At 41.0% G+C, this 18,571-nt stretch overlaps 1 protein-coding gene and 1 long non-coding RNA gene across 9 annotated transcripts in view; one reads left to right on the plus strand and one right to left on the minus strand.

Annotated features, from left to right (window-relative positions):
• The window catches only part of LOC125765357 (uncharacterized), a 130,595-nt gene that overhangs the window by 35,941 nt on the left and 76,083 nt on the right, over window positions 1–18,571 (plus strand). The gene's annotated exons all lie outside the window — the stretch shown is intronic.
• The window catches only part of LOC125765310 (GATA-binding factor C), a 102,077-nt gene continuing 93,297 nt past the window's right edge, over window positions 9,792–18,571 (minus strand). For all 8 annotated transcript variants that reach the window (XM_049430311.1, XM_049430310.1, XM_049430307.1 and 5 more), the window contains 3 exons: window positions 13,720–13,903; window positions 13,411–13,598; window positions 9,792–13,284 (listed from right to left, as the gene is read on the minus strand). In XM_049430311.1, the coding sequence (XP_049286268.1) occupies window positions 13,261–13,284; window positions 13,411–13,598; window positions 13,720–13,903 (396 nt within the window). In that variant the 3' untranslated portion in view covers window positions 9,792–13,260. The remainder of the gene's footprint in view (window positions 13,285–13,410; window positions 13,599–13,719; window positions 13,904–18,571) is intronic.

The raw sequence follows: 18,571 nt of genomic DNA on the forward strand, positions 1-18,571 counted from the left end.
TCCATAGTGCGCTAAGTGGCTTTGTTGCCGTTTAGTGCCATCGATGATGCTGATGAGCGATATGCTAAAATCATAAACTAACATGACGGCAACACCGATCGTACCGACCGCTAAATAAGGACGCACCGGTCCACGTCAACAATGGTACGAAGGTAAGAGTGATGAATTGCAAACGCTTCTGCACATTGCCATAATTTTAGCAACGAACCATCATTTGTGTGACATCGCTGGACGGTGTTGCTTATTATTGCAATGCCGTATTAAATTATGCTACATTAAAATGTATTATGCCTTTACGACAATCATAAATCGAACGTACGTGGCACACACGTAGTAGCAGCGGTACCGAAAATAGAAGCCGATTCGCCGATTGATTTTTAGCTGTAAATGTTGCAAAGGCTCTTTACGGTGGATCGAACGTTCGTGTCATCGCGATCACTGAGCAAACGGTGAGAACGACGTGTGAGAATATTATCAGCTCAACACGACATTCGACACATTAGTTTATCGAGGCACAGGTATGCCCAGCCTGCATGGTACACAACTGGAAGACATGGTTACTTTCGTCGCACCATTTTCTAGGCATCATGGTTGATGATATCGTTTCGTAAAGACCGTGCTAAAACTGGAACCAAGCTTGGTAGCTTTGCGACCACATGCCAGGGAGCGTGAAGCACGCAGTTATTGCTAGCAAATCTTTATGGAGCAATAAATATTACTTATCAACTACATTTTTCAAGCTCATCTCCCTGTTTTGGTTCACCTCTTGGCCGAAGGGTTGGAGGTGACTACCACCAGCCAGCCAGTCCGGAGGCCGAAGACGGTGTATTTAAAAAAAAAGATATTATAGCAACCGAAGACGTGTACCACCACCTGGTGAACCTGCCGCACTTAATTAATTATTCATTTCTGTGAAGTGATAAAAGTCACCGATATATAAATGGAAAACTCAGCTGCAAGAAAATGGTTGTGGCGGCCGTCCGTCCGCCCCAAAACAGAGGACAAGGGGGACCCGTTTTCTCGTATTTGTTTCAACAAGTTACGGTAAGTTTTACGATGTCAATCCATCACATTTTTATAGCACTTACCGGAAGGAAAATGTACTGGAACTGATATTTCTATTTCCATTGCCTAGGCCGCGCACCCGATTGACGGTCGCGTTGTTGTGTTTTGTGTATGAATTCATATTCACGATTAGTTTTGCTGCATTATTTCTGTTTTACTAGCGCTGATATTGAATCCACGCCCGGGGATTCCGGGGCCGCACATTTCAAGCATCCGGAATGTGCTATTTTTATGAGATTTTAACCTGCACCGATTGCTGCCGTACTTTTGGACTGGATTTTTTTTTTCGGAAAGCCAGGGGCAGACGGAATCGGAAGCTTTTGGGTGGGAGAGAAATCGTGCTCGCCTTCTTAAGAATGATGTCGTAATGGGTGGTTAAGTTTCGTTAAGTACTTCATTAAATCTTCTCGGGAATGGCAAATGATGGTGGACGGTTTATTTCTGAGTTAGCCGAAGCTTCTCACACAAGAGCCTGAGCTCATCCGACTGCCAACATTATGTATGTGCTGCTTGGTGCCGATTTTGTTGAACTTTTATTCAGTTTTGTCTGTTCAGTTCATAAATTTATTACTCATGTTTCGAACGGTAACAGCGTGTTGAAATGGAACTGATTGAATTGTATCAAACCGTTTCAGTTTAATGATTTTCAATTGTTGCTGTGTGCGAAGCAGTTTTAAGGAACGTGATGGTCTTTGTAAATTTTTTGTTGGTAGCTATTCCTCTAGTAAGAAAGTAAAATTGGACGACTTATTAATCATAGACGACAAAATACAAGATATTAGGTATACTAACGTTTAACACTAAAACTATCAATGCATTTTAAGCGTTTTTCGTTCGCCTTTAATTTTAAACAATTTAAAGGAGTTTTAGTATATTTTATTGGTTATTGGATACCGTACTATAGAATACACATATGTGTAAAACTCATGTTTCAACTACCTTAGGATTGTTTTATCTCGAAAAATAATGTGATGAAAATGAAGCGTTCCAGTCAAAATGACAGGTAGATGACCGGTAGTTACCATTAATATGATAACCATTAATATTAATATGATGATACCATTAATACTACGAAGCTAAAGAAATACTTAAATAAATTTAACGAATCTTAAAAAAACGTTTAGAGGGAAATTTTTCAATATACACTGAATAGAAGGCTAAAATGTAAAGTTTTTATTCTAATGTTGTAAATAACCAAAAAGTTGAGAGATCAATTCATACCAATCTTCGTCTCAAGGCTTCTCAACAATTTCAGAAGAATTTTGAAGATTTGTTGACCAGATTTTGGAAGAATCCCAGATTCAGAAATCGCAGAATTCAACACGTTTCAAGAACTATGCAGGTAGCTAGGGAAAATTTGATTAAAATATTATTTAATGAAAATAAATACATGTTTTCAAAAAAATCTTGAATTTCTTAATAGAATATTCGAGTCATTTGTTTGGTTAAATAAATAATTCAACTCCAAGAATCCATATTGGATTAACCAAACACCGTTTTATACATAGAGATATGAGAGAAAATGTAGTTAAAATTTGTTTTTCAAAAGATTTTCAAACCACATTGGATGCTTAACCGATTTGTACAAAACTGCGCCAAAAATCATTTGTTACTTTATCAAATATGCTGCTCAATTACCATGCCCGATTCAAAAGTGTTGACCCAGCCAAACATCATACGCGCACATATTAAGGATAGCGATGGACAGATAAGCACGACGTTATGTTTTTTTCTTCTCTCCATTCGAAATGCATCACCGCGTCTGTTATGTGGCTATGTTTGTACATTCCTGTCTACATTCCGTTCGATGTACAATTTCCGGCCGTTGTCCTCGTCGTTGCATACGCTTTGGGGCGCAATGGTGCAGCTCTTTTTTTTGACAATTTCCTTCGTCACTTCACAAACCCAACTCGGTTGGATTCGCCGCTTTTCGATTGCCCTTTTTACAAGGAACGTCCCGGTCCCTTCCCGATATGATCGAGCCAAAAGATGCATACCGGCAAGGGGCAAAAACAGAAAGGAAACGATGATAGTTTGGCCTGTGTAGCGCTTCCTCCAGCCGTACGACTCGCTTTTGTTTCGCTTAATGCATGGAGTGTAAATTTTATGACTTCATTAAAATTAATTTTAAATAAATAATTGGTAAATAAAGCAGCATTATCGTCATAAATTGGAATTTTTGTGGTTTTCGTTGTGCGGCCCGACTATTTTGTTCTGTGGTTTGTCCGTAGGCACATTCCCATTTTACCACTTTGCACCGCTAATGCTCTGTGGCTGAGAACTTTTCGAATACGTTAAGATCACTGACCGTGGGTGGTTCTAGCAAGAGCAAGAGAAGGAAAGCAGTAGAAAAAAGGTGTTGCTCTCTGGGTGTGCGTGCTAGTATTTTCCGGAAAATCTTCCGGTTCGTTTCACCTGGTGACAGGGTACGAGCCCCAGCAAACCTAGCAAGCTCTAGTTAATCCATCCGCAACGGTTAATACCGACGACAGAGGCACATAAACTCAGCTGGACAGCTGAAAACTAGACGGACGCACCGGTTCGTTAGGGTTCGTCGCTTGGAGCGGATTTTTCGTTTTTTTTCCTCCTTTTTACCCAACTACAAAGCCCCCAAAACGGGAAGATTCCAGTTGCAAAATGTTGGCAAATTCGCAATCTGTTTTTTTGTTGTTGTATTCTTTTCCCATTTTAGTTATTCTCCATGTTGACGGTGTACACGGGCAGCTGGGTGGTGTCGTCCTAGGGAGAGTGAGCGAGAAAGAGAGAAGGAAAGAAAAGCTTTGTTGCAAATGAGCATAATTTTAATTTATGTACGAACAAATTTTTATAACGTATGCATGTACATATGTAGGCTCTGTAAGGGCATTCGCAAGGCGTCACGTTGCTCGAGGGTGTCCGCAAAGGGTCCATGGGTGTTATATGTGAGTGTGGTATTGTATTCTTTTTTTTTTTGCTTCTCTGTTGTTGTTGCTTCCCGTCGTAACTGCCGACGTTTGTTTTGTTTTTCTAATTTGAATGTGTTAAACCGCACATGTCTTCCACCGTCTTTTGGGGGCGATTATGCACCGGAGTCCAAGCATGCACACACATATTTTATGCGAGCCGACGATCGGATGCCTCAGCGCATAGGGGGCAGCAGAAGGTCTGCCCTCCCCAGCAAATAAAACATAAAGAAACATTAAACCGATTCAACCGCACACGCGTACGCGGTAGGTGGAACCCTCGGAACGCACCGCGTATGCAAACGCACTCGGGGCCCCACCGTTGGAAGGATGGAAAGAGAGACACAGAGAGATAGAGAGAGATATGCACCCCATCGTTGAGGGTGCCCTCTTGGGTCGCTACTCGGGAACGGTTGAAAGAAGCATACGAATAGTTAAAGTTTCGTCCACGGTGGACGTTACGATTGGGACAGCGCCATGCTTAAGTATTTTTACTGCCGCTGCACTTCTTGTGGTTGGCGTGTTTTTTTGTCACTCTTTCTCTTTCTCTTTCTCCCTCTTTCGCTCTCTACTAGCCGTCTCCCTTTCGTTAACTTACGCAATGGAGCATCGGCGAGGAACTCGGCGGTTTCGGCCCTGCAGTGTGTTGGGTGTAGTACTACACCGAAATCTTATCGGTTCAATCTTTCCGCTCGGCTGGGACCCTCAAGCTGCGGCTATTCTAGGTGTAGGAAACGCGTCAGTACCGTTTGCCGTTGTAGCATTTTTCCCACCATTCTCCCCTACCCCCGTTTTTCATTTGGTCTACGGTGCTGACTGTGCCGTTTTCGAGTGGTTTCTTTCATGTCCTTTATTTTTAGTGCTTCTTCGCTTTTTTTCCACCACTGCACTACGCCTCATTTTGGCAGCGACTCGTTCTATTTCACTAATTACCATAGACTTTAATTTTCGTTTAGTGCATTACGCTGCTTCCTAAAATGGGGGAGTCCCTCCATGCAAAACTCCGGGAAGGGACAGTAAAAGTGGGAAATTACATATACACCAAAAGCAAGAGCAAGAAGGGGGGAAAAATAACAGTTCACATCGTTTGTCCCTCGGAGTCAGAGTTTATGCGAATGTGCCAAGGCTACGTTGCTTGCGAATAAAAAACGACAAATAAAAAAAACACACTTACAAAGAGCTAGATTTGGCGCTGTATCCCAAGACACCCCAAGGGGTGAGAGGAAGGAAAGCCTTCTCCCAACGGCGCGGAAACCGCCTGGTGCACCTCGTAAAAAGGGGGGGTGCGAAATTTGCATCCAACAGACAAACGCACAGTGTGCACTCCTACATAATCTAAACCACCTAAAGGGAAAGATTGAGGTCCGATAATCAACGATGGCGATGCACATCGAATTAATTTTCACCGTGTGGCCTCGACACACTGTCGTAAATTATGCTTGGAAAAAGCACTAGTGTTGTTGTTGTGGTTTCAATGCCTTTACTGTTTCACCTCCAAACTATGGCAAAACATGTAAAGCGAGTTGTTGTTTTATTTTCGTCGAATGTGTTTTCCTTTGCTTGGTTACTTTTGCGTTGTGAGTGAAAATGTTAGTTGCCTGAAGGGGAGGGAGAGCCTTTAACTTGGCGCAATTTTCCAGCAGCGAAGGAATGCGATAGTGCTTAATGAGAGCCGATTAATATCTATTAAGGAAAGGGCAGAGCTACGCCGACCGTATGCGGGAATGCGAGTAAAATTGTTGACCTACTCGTAACCATTAATCTCCAGCACCGTAAGATGGTCTAAAATTAGTAGAAATAAACTGTACATATTTTATTAATTCGATATTTGCCGAATCTCGTTCATATCTTAATTACCAAGATATAAAATTGGAAAATAAATAAAAGAAAATGTAAACATTGGTAACTTGCAATAGGAAATTAATTCGTACCGTAACATTGCCTGTATATCAATATTTTCCATTGAAATACATTAAAATGTCTTTAATCCGTTCCAGCTAGATGTCTAATTTTTAAATATGACATTTCAAATCTGACATTTCTGCTTATGATGTACTTGTGGCGGAAGTTCTGTAAAACACTGAAAATTTATTTGTAGACCCAATAATAAAACTTCATTCTTTCAATGAATTAGAATACCTTGAAAAGATTACAGAACTACGAAATCATATAAAAATGATGTTTTTCTATTTCTTTCTATTTATTTAATTTTCCATGTTTCGTTTTTTCACCTTTTGCTAAACTATAGCCTAGAATCTCACACTATGTTTTACGTATTTGCACAACATCACATGACGCAGAAGTACTTATTACCTCAAGTGACAGCAACGCTTCGTTGCGCTTGTTGTGCTTTCGTATCTTGCTTCCCAGATCACTGCCTCTCATCATCATCATCACCATAATCGTTCGGTGCTAGCAAAACCATTCGTCAAGGTATCATCATTCAAAGCTTCAAAACTCCAAAAAGGCATGACTACGGAAGCGCATCAGCTACGGGACAGTAACATAGATAAACAGACTATCGTTGCTTTTGTCAATCTGGTCCTAGTTTGGTCGGTATCTCGTTTTTTTTGGGATTGTTGAAAAGAAAATCCTTCCAAGTGTTTCACTTTCTTTCAGGAGCAACTGCAACAACCAGCATATGACCATCAGGAGATGGCCAACACCCCACCTACGGGTGCTATGATGAACTATGGTTTGCGAGGACAATTTGTTTGCGTTATCCTGGCTCACACTGGAAACCATCCGGTTGGAAAATCCGATTTTTAACTTATCCCTCATGTGGAAAATTGTCTTTTTATTATATTTTTTCAATCAAACATATCTCAAACCTTGGCTAAAAGATGGTCGATCCGGCTGATGGCGCTAGGGAAAAGCGAATCTCGGACCGTTTTGTTTCTCCCTGCATGCTACGTAGTACGTCGTCTAACCCCTAGCATAGCAGCAAACCGTTAGAAGTTCAGGGGGCCACTGATGTTTGTTTGAAAATTTGATGCGGGCCAAGGGCCTGTGTCTGATGTTAAGTGATGTGGAAGAGCCGGTTATGGTTAGCCTGCGTTTGACTTCGTTTGCGATAAGGATATGTTCGGGTACTCAGTTAACACTTGCGTGCGTGGTGGGATCTTTGCCTCCGTCACTGATTGTCTGCCGAAGTTTGTGGGAAAGAAAGTTAGCTTAGCCGTATCCTTCTTTCAAGTTTAGTCATGCATCAAGATGAGTGATCATATCGGTTGCGTTAAGGTGTGCTGGTGCTTCAAACGATGAAACAACTCATCACACTGGGGGGAATGTGAGCTCTTTCATCATTTGATTTTGGAAAATGGTACAGAAAGGAAAGATAGGTTAAAAACATACGGCTGAAGACAGTACCGTTCTGTAATCGACATTTTGATTGTATCATGATGGAAATGTTTTCATTTTGGTGCAAATGATGATGAAGTTGATCTCGTGTTAGTTTGATAAATTTTTGGGCAAAGAAATGTTACTCTGAGTAACTGGTAACTAGTACTTGAGTAACTGGTATACTCAAGGTTTACAAATATTGAAGTTTTATTTCAGAACTTTTAAACTTAATTTATCAATATTTTATGGAACATATGTAAAAGGATTAGAATTTAATATTCATCTTTATGATTATAATTGAATTGTAGGTGTGATCGGAAGCTCAACTCTGTTCATTCTAGACGTCAAAACTATTTGTTGTTCTTGTCTTTCTTTTTTCCAATTTCAAAGATACAAAGCCTTTTATGCACTATATTGTGTAAAGAAAATAAAACTCAGCAGCATAAAACAATAGTTTAGACTAGACTGTCCGAAAGAAATCCCATTTTCGTGCTAAATCCAGCCATAAAATTAAATTAACCGATACGAAAAGGGAAATCAATTTCGTCGGACAAGGGTCAGCGTCCGGTTGGCGATTTGATGCGCTTTTGCTTTAGCAAAGGATTTCAAGGTTTGATCCTTTCACTTGCTTCAAGGTTCATTTCATGCTTCATTGGCACATTTTACCCTTTTGATAGTAGCATGAATTGTTTTTCTTTCTACAAGAACATAGTAACGATAGAAGGTAATCCATTCATCAAACAGGGATTATGAAGATGTGTTACGGAAATAAATATCTGCTAGAGCAAAAAATTGTATACGAAATAATTTAGAAATTAATGATCTTAGATTATGAGACAATCTATCGCCTGTATGATGTGGAACTTATATAGTTTTTATGAAACAATAAAACTAACATAAAATAAGTGAATTACTTATTACAATTCTCGCACAACCGCTGTGCATTAATTTATGCGGCGGACGAAAATCCACCCTAAAACATATCCAATCGTTATTGATGACTTCAAATGTTTCAAGTCTCTCCTTGTGTCGATTAAAGAACGATTTTATTTCGGTTAGTCAGGGTCATTTCAAAACTGGGTCGCTCTCCGGACTCTTCCAGGACAGGTGATATCTTTCTTGTCCAATAAAAAGATTTCCCCATTTCCAGGGTTTTTTGTCTACCGCGAGGATAATAACAATCATCAAAACGGAAGGAAAAAGCAGAAGGGCAGAACAAAAAAATGATGAAGTTAACAGAGAAAATAAATGAAAAATGAGGTCGGATTAAACGACACAACAAGCGCAAAAAAAGCATGTGCCAATGGGTCAGTAATCTTTGTTTCTTTCTGAAGTGTGAGGGTTCCTTCTGTCTGTTGCCTAGTGCCTGGCACGTGCTATCGTAAAACTGACCTGTGCGCGCGGTTTTTTTGTTGCTGCAAGTGCCTAACACCGGGCCGAATTCAAAAGCAGGACCCAACAGAGGGACTCCACTAACGATCGAACAAACCGTTGCTGCTACGTCAAGAGTTAGCTTTTTATGCGTTGTCCTTGTTAGCGGATGAATCGAATGGGAAGGAAACGAAAACAAACCCAAAAATGCCAGTCTCTTTCCAAAGGTGTGTGGCTTGGTTAGGCTCGTGGCCAAAGAGTGCCTTAATTATGACGAATCGCAGTACATTCTCGTTCGGGAATAAGGCTGCATGTGTGATTTTGTGCTGAAGCTGACACGCAATCAGCTGGCTTTTTCGACTCTGCTAGGATGTACCAAGGCAACGTACATTCTACCATGGCACACTTGTCGTTCCTTTCGCTTTGTCTTACTCTTCCGGAAACGTTTGCGTGGTGGCGACCGTATGCACACAAACAACACAGCGAGGAATTCTCTGCGCGGGAAGTTCCTGGCACACCTGCCAAATTATGATACATCCTTGAAAGACGTTGTAAGCTGTCTTGCCCGCTTCCCCGGCCCCGGGGGTTTTTCGGATCAAAGAGGAAGCAACCAAAGGAATCGTGTGCAATCTTTCTTTGATACGTAAAAAAACGAAAAATAAAGTGGAATTATTATTACGAATTTGCTAAACGATCGACGCCAAAAATATTACACCACAGTGACATAACTTAGCTGCGATGGCTCGTGGCTATAGAATTGAAGCTTCCCTTTTGGTCGTCCGATGCAGATGCAGCTGATGCTTATGATGGGTAAAGAATAGCCGACCACACGTTTTTACCATTACGACAGCGTATCGTGTATTTCGATCAGAATACGGAAAAAGGTGCCAAGCTGTGTTTGTTTACGTAATTGTAATTCCTCTGCAGATGAAAGGTGTGCACAGATATGTTTTACATCCGTGTGAAAATCATCATTTGCAGCAGTTATAGTTAAAGTACAACTATTTTCTCAATTTAACGTTTTATCGTCCATAATCATCAACCCCTCAAAAAATCACTGCAGCGTTAGGATTTAATATTTTTTGTACATCTGTATTGTTTTTTTTATTATTATTTTTCCGTGATTTTACATTCTTTCATCCACAGTTTGTTGATATTAATTACAATACTTTGCTTTGTGCCGACAACTGTTTACCGACAAACGTTCGACACAATCGAGAGCGATGGATCGCCCACGTCTGCGGTCGGTCTCGATTCTTAGAGCTAGTTTACGGGTGACACTTACCGGACCGTATGTTCACATTCTATATAATTTACACATTTATATTTATATGTATTATGTATATATATACGTACGCCTATATCCATATTTATAGAGACCGTGTGTTTTGCTTGTACGAGGTGAAGAGCGTTCAGGAGTCGGATTGATTTAGGGGATTGTGGGAAAATGCAGTGGGGGAGGAGGAAAATGGGAAAATTGAAGGAAGTGATTCTTTTTTTTGCTTATTTTTGCTTGTCATCGGTGCATATATTTGCTCTACACCGCAACAAACAAACAAAAACGTTACACAGTAATACTATTGTATAGTAGTTCAACACATCAAAAAAGACATCGTGTAATGAATGTTTACTATGTGCGTTTTTTTTATCAACGAATTTACCTGTGTGGTCTGCTAAAAGTTGAGCATCTTGTTGTTTTTTTGTTGTATGTGTTTGTTTGTTTTTGTTTGCACATCTTTCGGTGTTGCACACTCTCTCACGTGTTACGGTGCAACTAATTCCTGTTGTTTTGTTTTGTATTGTGCATTACAATTGCTCCTGTTGTAACCCCCTCTTGAATACAGGGCGTTCCTTTCTCCACGTCGTTTTCGTTTACTTTCAACTTTTATGGTTGAATTTTCTTACCCTTTTACTATGTACAGTAATTTGCGCTAACAGTTTTTTTGTTCGTTTGTTGTTATTTTTTTCTTGTATGTTTCTGTGTAGCATCTTTGCATACTGTAGATGCAAAACGCTTTCTCTTTGTGTGTATATTGTTTACATTTGTTTCTTGTTTTTTGTTGTTGTTTTTTGTGACTTTTGTTTTTGATCACTTTCTCGCTTTGACTGATTTCATTGTTTTTTTTAATGTTTTTTTTTGTGTGTGTATTTTTCCCTTATTTGCATTTGCATACGTAACAAACAACAATTTCTCTTTTCTTTAAGAAGATGCGTACGATCATGGTTTTTTTCCTTAGTTTTTTTTGCTGTTGTTCTAGCATGGGATTCATATTAATCAGGTGTCTGTACAAAAACGGCATTCCTCTTCAAATGTTTCACCTTCACAACATCAAGACATTACAAGCTTACGCAAAAGTTTTGCTCTTTTTTTGCCGTTCTGCTTGTTGAACTATTTTACAGTCTACTTATTTATATGGCATCTGCTTCCAAGTTTTTTTTTCATGTTTTGTATTTTTATTTTCCATCTCATCTTTATCTTTCCTTTGTGCTACTTTTGTATGAAAATTTGGTTTTTCATCAACAATCAAAGATGCAAACAAGCGGCAGCTTATGTGTTTGCAAATGATATTAGAAGAAAATTATATTTGCAAAGTTCACACGCTCTGCTGTTACCTTAGCAATTGTTTACACAAATATTTGAAACAAGTGTACTAAAATAAGGTGGATAGATAAATAAATTATGCTAACTTAAACGAGGTCCAGCTGTTAAATTTGTTTGCCTGTGCTTTAATATTATGCTTTACCGCTGATTAAAACAAAAATAATCATCCCAAAAAGGATTCAACGCAAGAACACTTTGCTCTATGGTGCGCGTAATTCAAACTAAGAAAATTGCACTTTGCTCCACTGTTTTCCTTTTTTTTTACTTTTTGCTCTATTCCCTTGCACAAACAGGCTGCCTGTAGTGACAAATTATGGTGGGCATTATGGTTGTTGTTTTCTTTGCCAATCGAAACCATGATTGATTTCGCTTAAGACATGAACCGGTTCACGAAACGGTTAGGTCTCTTTAAACTCGTACATTTTTTTCTCCCCAAAAGTCAAAACAATATTTACCACTCCTTTGGTGGCTTTTGTTTGTTCACTGCACCGTTTTTGGGGGTAAGATTCGCTTGGCTTTCTCGAACAGTTGAATTCACTATTTTCTTACCATCTAATCAATTGTAACGTACATCACTGTTTGCTGTTTGTTTGCTTTGTATGCGATGTTTGACGCACATACTCAAGACCTCATGCTCAGTGCTCAGTGCGCACTGGTACACTTCTTCGTTTCTATCGGCGGATCATTTTTCCTAGTGTTGTGGTGGTTTGTATAAACCACAGCACCGGAAAAGAAGGGTGGTTGTTTTTGTATGCTGTTAATGTCCCATCCCGATCCGAATGCCGGGGTGATGAACATTGGTAAATTATCAGCGTTTCAATCTTATATTTACAAAACTATACAAAGCCCAAGTCAACTGCAACAGACACACACATTTTCTCACCAGAGTTGCACCAGTTTTTTTTTTGTTTCTTTTTACTATGTTTCCATCCTCCCGTCGCTGTGGGGGTGGGGTGAATTAAATTCGTTTTAACTTGCGCTCATCATTCGCTTGGTTACCTTTTGTTACGCTTCCTGTACCATCCGATCGCTTTCTACCCTCACAAACGCTTGGAAAGGCGCCACCGGAAGCGATTCTTACCGAGCGCCCGTCTCGTGTCCCGTCGTATGTTTTTTTTTAGTCCGCCGCATGCACTTCACTTACTACTGGGTTGTTTATGAAAATCATTTATAATACTGAACCGGTGCTGAATCGTTTTTTTTTCAATAACGATCGTCTGAAACGCAACGTATTTTCCCTCCCCAAAAAGGATGCGTTCCAATAAATTCCTTTTGTTTTGTCGAAGATCCGAAGACCATCCATGTGGAGATCCTTACTTTACGCTAAGAGGTGATCTGTTACGATCATCTTTGAACTGTCGTGTATGCTAATGGTGGAAACGTTACGTACGCAGAAATGGTTGCGTTGGTGAGAGAAAAGAAAAAAAAAACAATTGTACGAATTTACTGGTGACTAGAGGCGCACACATCAGCGACGAACTTCGTAAACTGATCGAAAACAAGTGCCTGGGATATTCGGTGAAACAGCTAAATTGGGGAGTTATTGGGGGAAGGGTCGTATGTTTAGATTTGTACTTGACTTGCGGTCGCTAAATGCAGTTGATGTGGATGAAGATGCAGCTGGCTGGCGGCCGACTCGTGATGATGTTCGTGCAGCTGATGCAGCGAACCAAGATGGTGCTGTTCGAGCAGCGTGGCAGCATTCGCTATCGACGACAGGGACGAGCTGGACGATGGCGATTGTTGAAGTTGATGGGTGGACTGCTGGTTTTGGTGCTGCTGCTGCTGCAGCAGTAGCTGTTGCTGTTGCTGATGCTGCTGCTGCTGTTGCTGCTGCTGATGCTGGAGGGATGGTTGGTGCTGTTGCTGGTGTTGCTGTTGCAGTTTCGGCGAGGTGCTAAACTCAAACAAATTGGTATTGAAGTTGCTGGTGCTCCATCACGTGTACTCCGAACGCCAGCTCTGTTTTGTTGGAGGGGATGGGAAAATATGGGAAAACAGCAAGAGAAAATAGGTTAAATGTTTGCTCAAAAAAACAGGTGAGTGGGTAAAGTATTGTTTCTCAAGAAATAGACATTAGAAACCTACCATTGAATTAAGTCCTAGATGGTACGATTGCGAATGCGGGACGACACCACCACCTAACGAGCCCGCACCACCGAAACCGTTTTGTAATCCACCAGACGTTCCAAGGGCTCCCATACCGGTCGTGTACCAACCTCCGTGCATATGCGTGTGTGCCGGATGTAATCCGCCAGATAAATGGCCGTGTTGTCCTGTGGAAGACGGTTGAGATAATACGTTAGCAGTGCGGTTTAGCATTTAATTGTTTAACAATTTAATAGCATTATTACTTTACAATATGATTAGAGGTTATAATTGAGCTGTGAAACTTACCCATCGAACCGGGGAACGCTCCCGGGAAGGAGGGTTTATGATCGAGCGGCTTCATCAGGTCACCGAGATGGCCGCCGAGTGGAAGACACGAGCCAGGAATTCCTTTCTTCTTCTTCGATTTGGACGACAGCTTTCGATTTCGCGTCTGGATGCCTTCCTTTTTCATCGTCAATGGTCGGTTAACCTGCAGGGTGAAAGTAAAGAAATGAAATGAAAAAAAAACGTTTTGTATGCTGTTAATGCCCCATGTACTAAATATGGTCAAAAATTTGCCACGCTTGTCAATTGAATTGTTTTTATTGTTGGAACCGTTTCGACTTTCCAACACGCGGATCTTGTTAAACAGGCAATGTTAAATGTTCACGATGTGCAAACACCAAACATCATCGTTGAGGTTTAACCAGATCACATAAAGCAATGCCTTCTTCTATCTTTGCATACCATCGTCGCAAGTACACTTGAGACCACCAAAGTAGACCGCAAACGCAATAGCGCACACACATACACGAGCGGGAGCGCGCGCCGTTGCACCATTTGTTTCGGCAGCACGCGAGCAGTGAGGCGGCGCGTTCCGGTCGATTTACGCGGATGTAGGTTTTCCCGGATTCTACCCGGGAACACGTGCTACAGCGGCCCGCACGCGCCACACAGATGCATTTGCTAAATCACCTACTCCGGTTCTTGCGAGAGATTGCGAGCTAAATGCCGCGTAAACGATGCCTACGACTATGATATCGAAACCCCCGCCCGGTGGCAGTTTCTGGGAAATCTGTCCAGCTCAATCGGGTCGATTCTTTCGCTTGCAAGCATCCCCGCCGGCAAACGTTCAACCGAGCAATCCGCAAGGAGGGGGTCATAATTAGTCCACGATGCGCACTACCCAAAAGGTGCAACGGAAGATGCGAAATGGGTGCGGGGAGGGAGGGGGAAGGATGTGGTGGGGGGGATCAGATCAGAAACAGGGGCCCTTCACAAACCATATGAAATAAATCTTGATGCAAATCAGCATTCTAGCGAATGCGTATACCCTTTCGCCTGTGATCAGCCCTGTGATCGCCGTCATCGTCGCCGTCGTTGGGTGAAATCGAGCGAAGTTATTAAAGCGTTAATTGGCGTTCTGCATGCTACATCTAACTTCATTACGAAAATGAGCAGTGCTGCCTATCCTTCGTGTTGTGTTTTTTTTTTTTTAGTGGCGCGCACTTGGGAGTTCCTGTTCGGCTTTCTCCCGTGGTCCCGTGGTCGCACTGTGCCGACGCGAACCTTTTGCACCGGCCGATGCAAAATCCCTTCCTGACGAAATGGGATAAATGGGTACTGATGATTTTTCGAAGATAAATTGAATCATTAAAATTTCTTTAATTACGAAAATCTTTATCCGACCGAGTTGCGGTACATTTGCTCGGTAGCTGAGATGCTGATGTCGCAAGCTTATTATCGAGTTTACACTCGGCTTAAGAATGGTTCTCTTTTATACATGTGCAGGTTTTTTTTTCTCTTTTGGCGGTAATTTGAATGCCCCGGTTCATCAGATTTTGGGTGCCACCGTAACGCTAGCCAGATTCTCAGATTGGACGTACGGATAACGATCTACAGTATCCAGATCTCCGATCTCTCATCTTTCATCTGGCTACTGCACACAAATGCACAGTCCATGTTGGATTGTGCCTTAGCTCAAATTTAAGCGTTTACAGCAAAACGTATACACACAGTTACACGCGCATCAAATTGGTCAAGTTTTAGTTCTTGAGCAAGTGCAAATTTCGTAAAGGGTATGTTCTGAGTTTTCTTTCGTCGTTCAAAACAGTTGCAGTTCCGGTTAAATATTTGATCGAAAGACTAAAACCCACCAGCTTAACATAACATTTTTTTCTTTTTCCAATCCTTTGCAAAGTTTGATCTCGCTTTGTGATCGTAATCGCCCGTGATTCTTCATTTCCTGCCTGCCATCAATTGTCGCAGACAATTCCTTGCATCGTCGTCGTTCTTTACAGGGGTAAGCGGTCCCTCTACGGGAAGACGTATATATCTGTCAATTGTCAAATTGGCTTGTGCAGAAATGTGCAATTGCAGGAGTCAACGTTGGAATGTCCCTACGGCAAAATTGGGTGCGGTCATGTTTGTTTGCGTAAGATGCATGTAGGAAAAAGTAAGGAAGAACGCATTAATGCACAATAAAGGAATCAGGATAACCTTCCGTGCTGAGTTCAGGTAGGAACATGAAACTGAACCGTTTGTTACAAAGCTTAGGTTCTGAAGTTTTGAAAGGGTCGGCAAACAATGGAATCTGCAATTGAGACTATTTTCGATCGTTTTGTGAATTGCGGAATATATTGAGGATTGACTATTCTTTTTCTATTTGGTTTGGATGAGGAATGTTTTTTTTTCTATCAGATTTTAAGAAGAATCTTTTAGGACATCGGTTGTACAAGAGTATCAATTACCTCAAGTCCCTGCTGGCAATTGGGATCTTATGTTTAGGTTTTCAACCTTCATCTTCTCATTCATATTTTTCATTGAAAGCAAGTGAAAGATAATTTCCAACTCAAAATAATTCTATTAATGTAATTGTTTTATAAATGTCTATCAGAAATACAGGAAATCTGGTATGACACGCTGATTCCTTTAACTCTATTACTGAATGCACAACAGACATTGCATATTGCACTCGAAACTTTACACCAGAACCGGCAATTGCCACGGTTAGCAACGCCGAAACCGATTTTCAAAAGGTGTCACATTCAGGCAAAACTTCAAGTGCCCACCCGGGTACGGGTCCGAGATCACAATCGTATTTGTCATTCAAATTAAGTTGGTACGTCGTCTGGAAGGATGATAATTATCGCTCTCCCTGTGTGTGCATTATTCCAAAACACCGTTTTGGGTGAAGAAATCCAAAGAACCCTGATCACCGTGCACACGTGGGCGGCCATATTTCTTATGGCCTGCACCCCGTTCATCGCCATTGACAGCTGTCAGATGGGATTTTGATAAACGCTACCGAAGCGCAGTAGATTTGTCTTGTTACCGATCGTATACTTGGTAGGTGATAATTGTATCTAAATACCATCGAAATTGAAAATTTCCCTTTTACAGCGACGTATGAGAACTCGGTTGAATAGCTGCACCCCACGCAGAAAACTGCAGTCGAATCTTAATGTGGTGTTGGTAGCACGTTATCAATCAAGCTACAAAGCACACAAATTACGTGTAATACGTCTATAAATGATAATCGATTGGAAATGAATGGTCCGTTTTATGGTCAATAAAATTGCACGTAACAATCACCCTTACATCATGATCAGCAGCTATCAACACCAAAAAACCGTTGATAACGTTTGCAAAGCAGTATGCATTGCATTTTAGACACTTTTGTTTTTGGGAACTCTATATCCACCACCATTTACAGTGAATAATTCTCACCGAGCAAATAACTTCAGCTACCTCGTTTTGGCTTTCCAACGCGTGGTAATGACCGATCGGTAATGCTTACACTTAAACCATTTTTTCTTTTTTTACAACCACTAATCAACGTTAAGTAGATTGTGGCCTGTGCCATGATAAGATCGGTAAAAGATCGCGACGTGTCACGATAATGCGAGGACGAACACGAAACTGTTTGTGATCAGGTTCATCACAAGCCGGGAGCTAATTGTATGGCCTGTGTGCGACTGTGATAGAGCTGTTCATAATATGACGAAATACAATGCTGATCCAATCGGTAGCTAAGCAAAGTGCTGCACGCACTGAACGTGCCTGATGTTATCAAACTGGGTAACGGGCGATATACGAGTCGTTCAGGTCACTCCGATTACGCTTCGTTTGACAATTACTTGTTTTATGATCCACAGCCCTTGATGAATGTTCGCTAAAGTACCGAACGGTCACAAACCAGTGGACAATATTATCTTTTGTAATACGACTTTTTATTAAGTTAACAAGCTTCTACTCACTAAAATCGTACTCTTTTTTCATCAGTGTGTAACTAATTTCTTGGCAAACATTCGTTTAATCAAGCAGCGGAGGTCTAAAAGCTGATGTTTCTAGGCTGGATGCGAGATTTGCCGTTTTTAGATTCACATTAATCCAGCTCCAGGGAATAGGAATGGAGGAAAAAGGTGGAGAAAATGATACTTCCTCAAATCTCACTAACATTTCATTATCCATCACCCTTCTTGCCTCCCTGTCCGTTTATCCATTCCAACGCCATCGGAGATTCCATGAGCCCCCTCGCCCCAAAAAAAAAACAACAAACCCTCACACTCACAAACACACAAACCGGCGCAAACACATTATAATGATAATTACTATTATTACGGCCATAACAATTCATTTATGCTGCGCTAGGCACATCATGGTAATATTTCAATATCACTATGTAGCAGCCCCACCTTTTGCCTTTTGCTTTTTCCTCTGTACAAACGAAAAAAAAACCAAACACACACAATCTTTTTATGATGGAAAACCCGAGCATTTTTTGGGGCATACTTTTGTCTCCCCCTCATTTCGTCTCTTTGTCTTATCAACGTTTGTAACGACAGCAATACCACATTCCACCCAACGCCTAGTGTAGTTTTTTTTTTTCATGTAATGCATTTCTGTTTGCTCGCTTTAGTGGAATGGGGTTGATTCAAACTTGATGTAGTTTTAATTTTTTAATGCATTTTTGTTTCGTTGTTTTGCCATTTTTTTTTCTGTTACACGGTAACACTGGTTCACTGGAGAGAAACTGTGACTTTCTTCTCAACACAAAAACACGACAACGGCAAAGAAGTGATTCCATGTTTGGAAAGAAAATAATTTCTTTGCGTTCTGGGCTGGCAAATAACAGTACCCAGGGTAGAATGTGTTT

This window comes from Anopheles funestus, chromosome 2RL, assembly GCF_943734845.2.
Source record: "Anopheles funestus chromosome 2RL, idAnoFuneDA-416_04, whole genome shotgun sequence".
Taxonomy (NCBI): Eukaryota; Metazoa; Arthropoda; class Insecta; order Diptera; family Culicidae; genus Anopheles; species Anopheles funestus.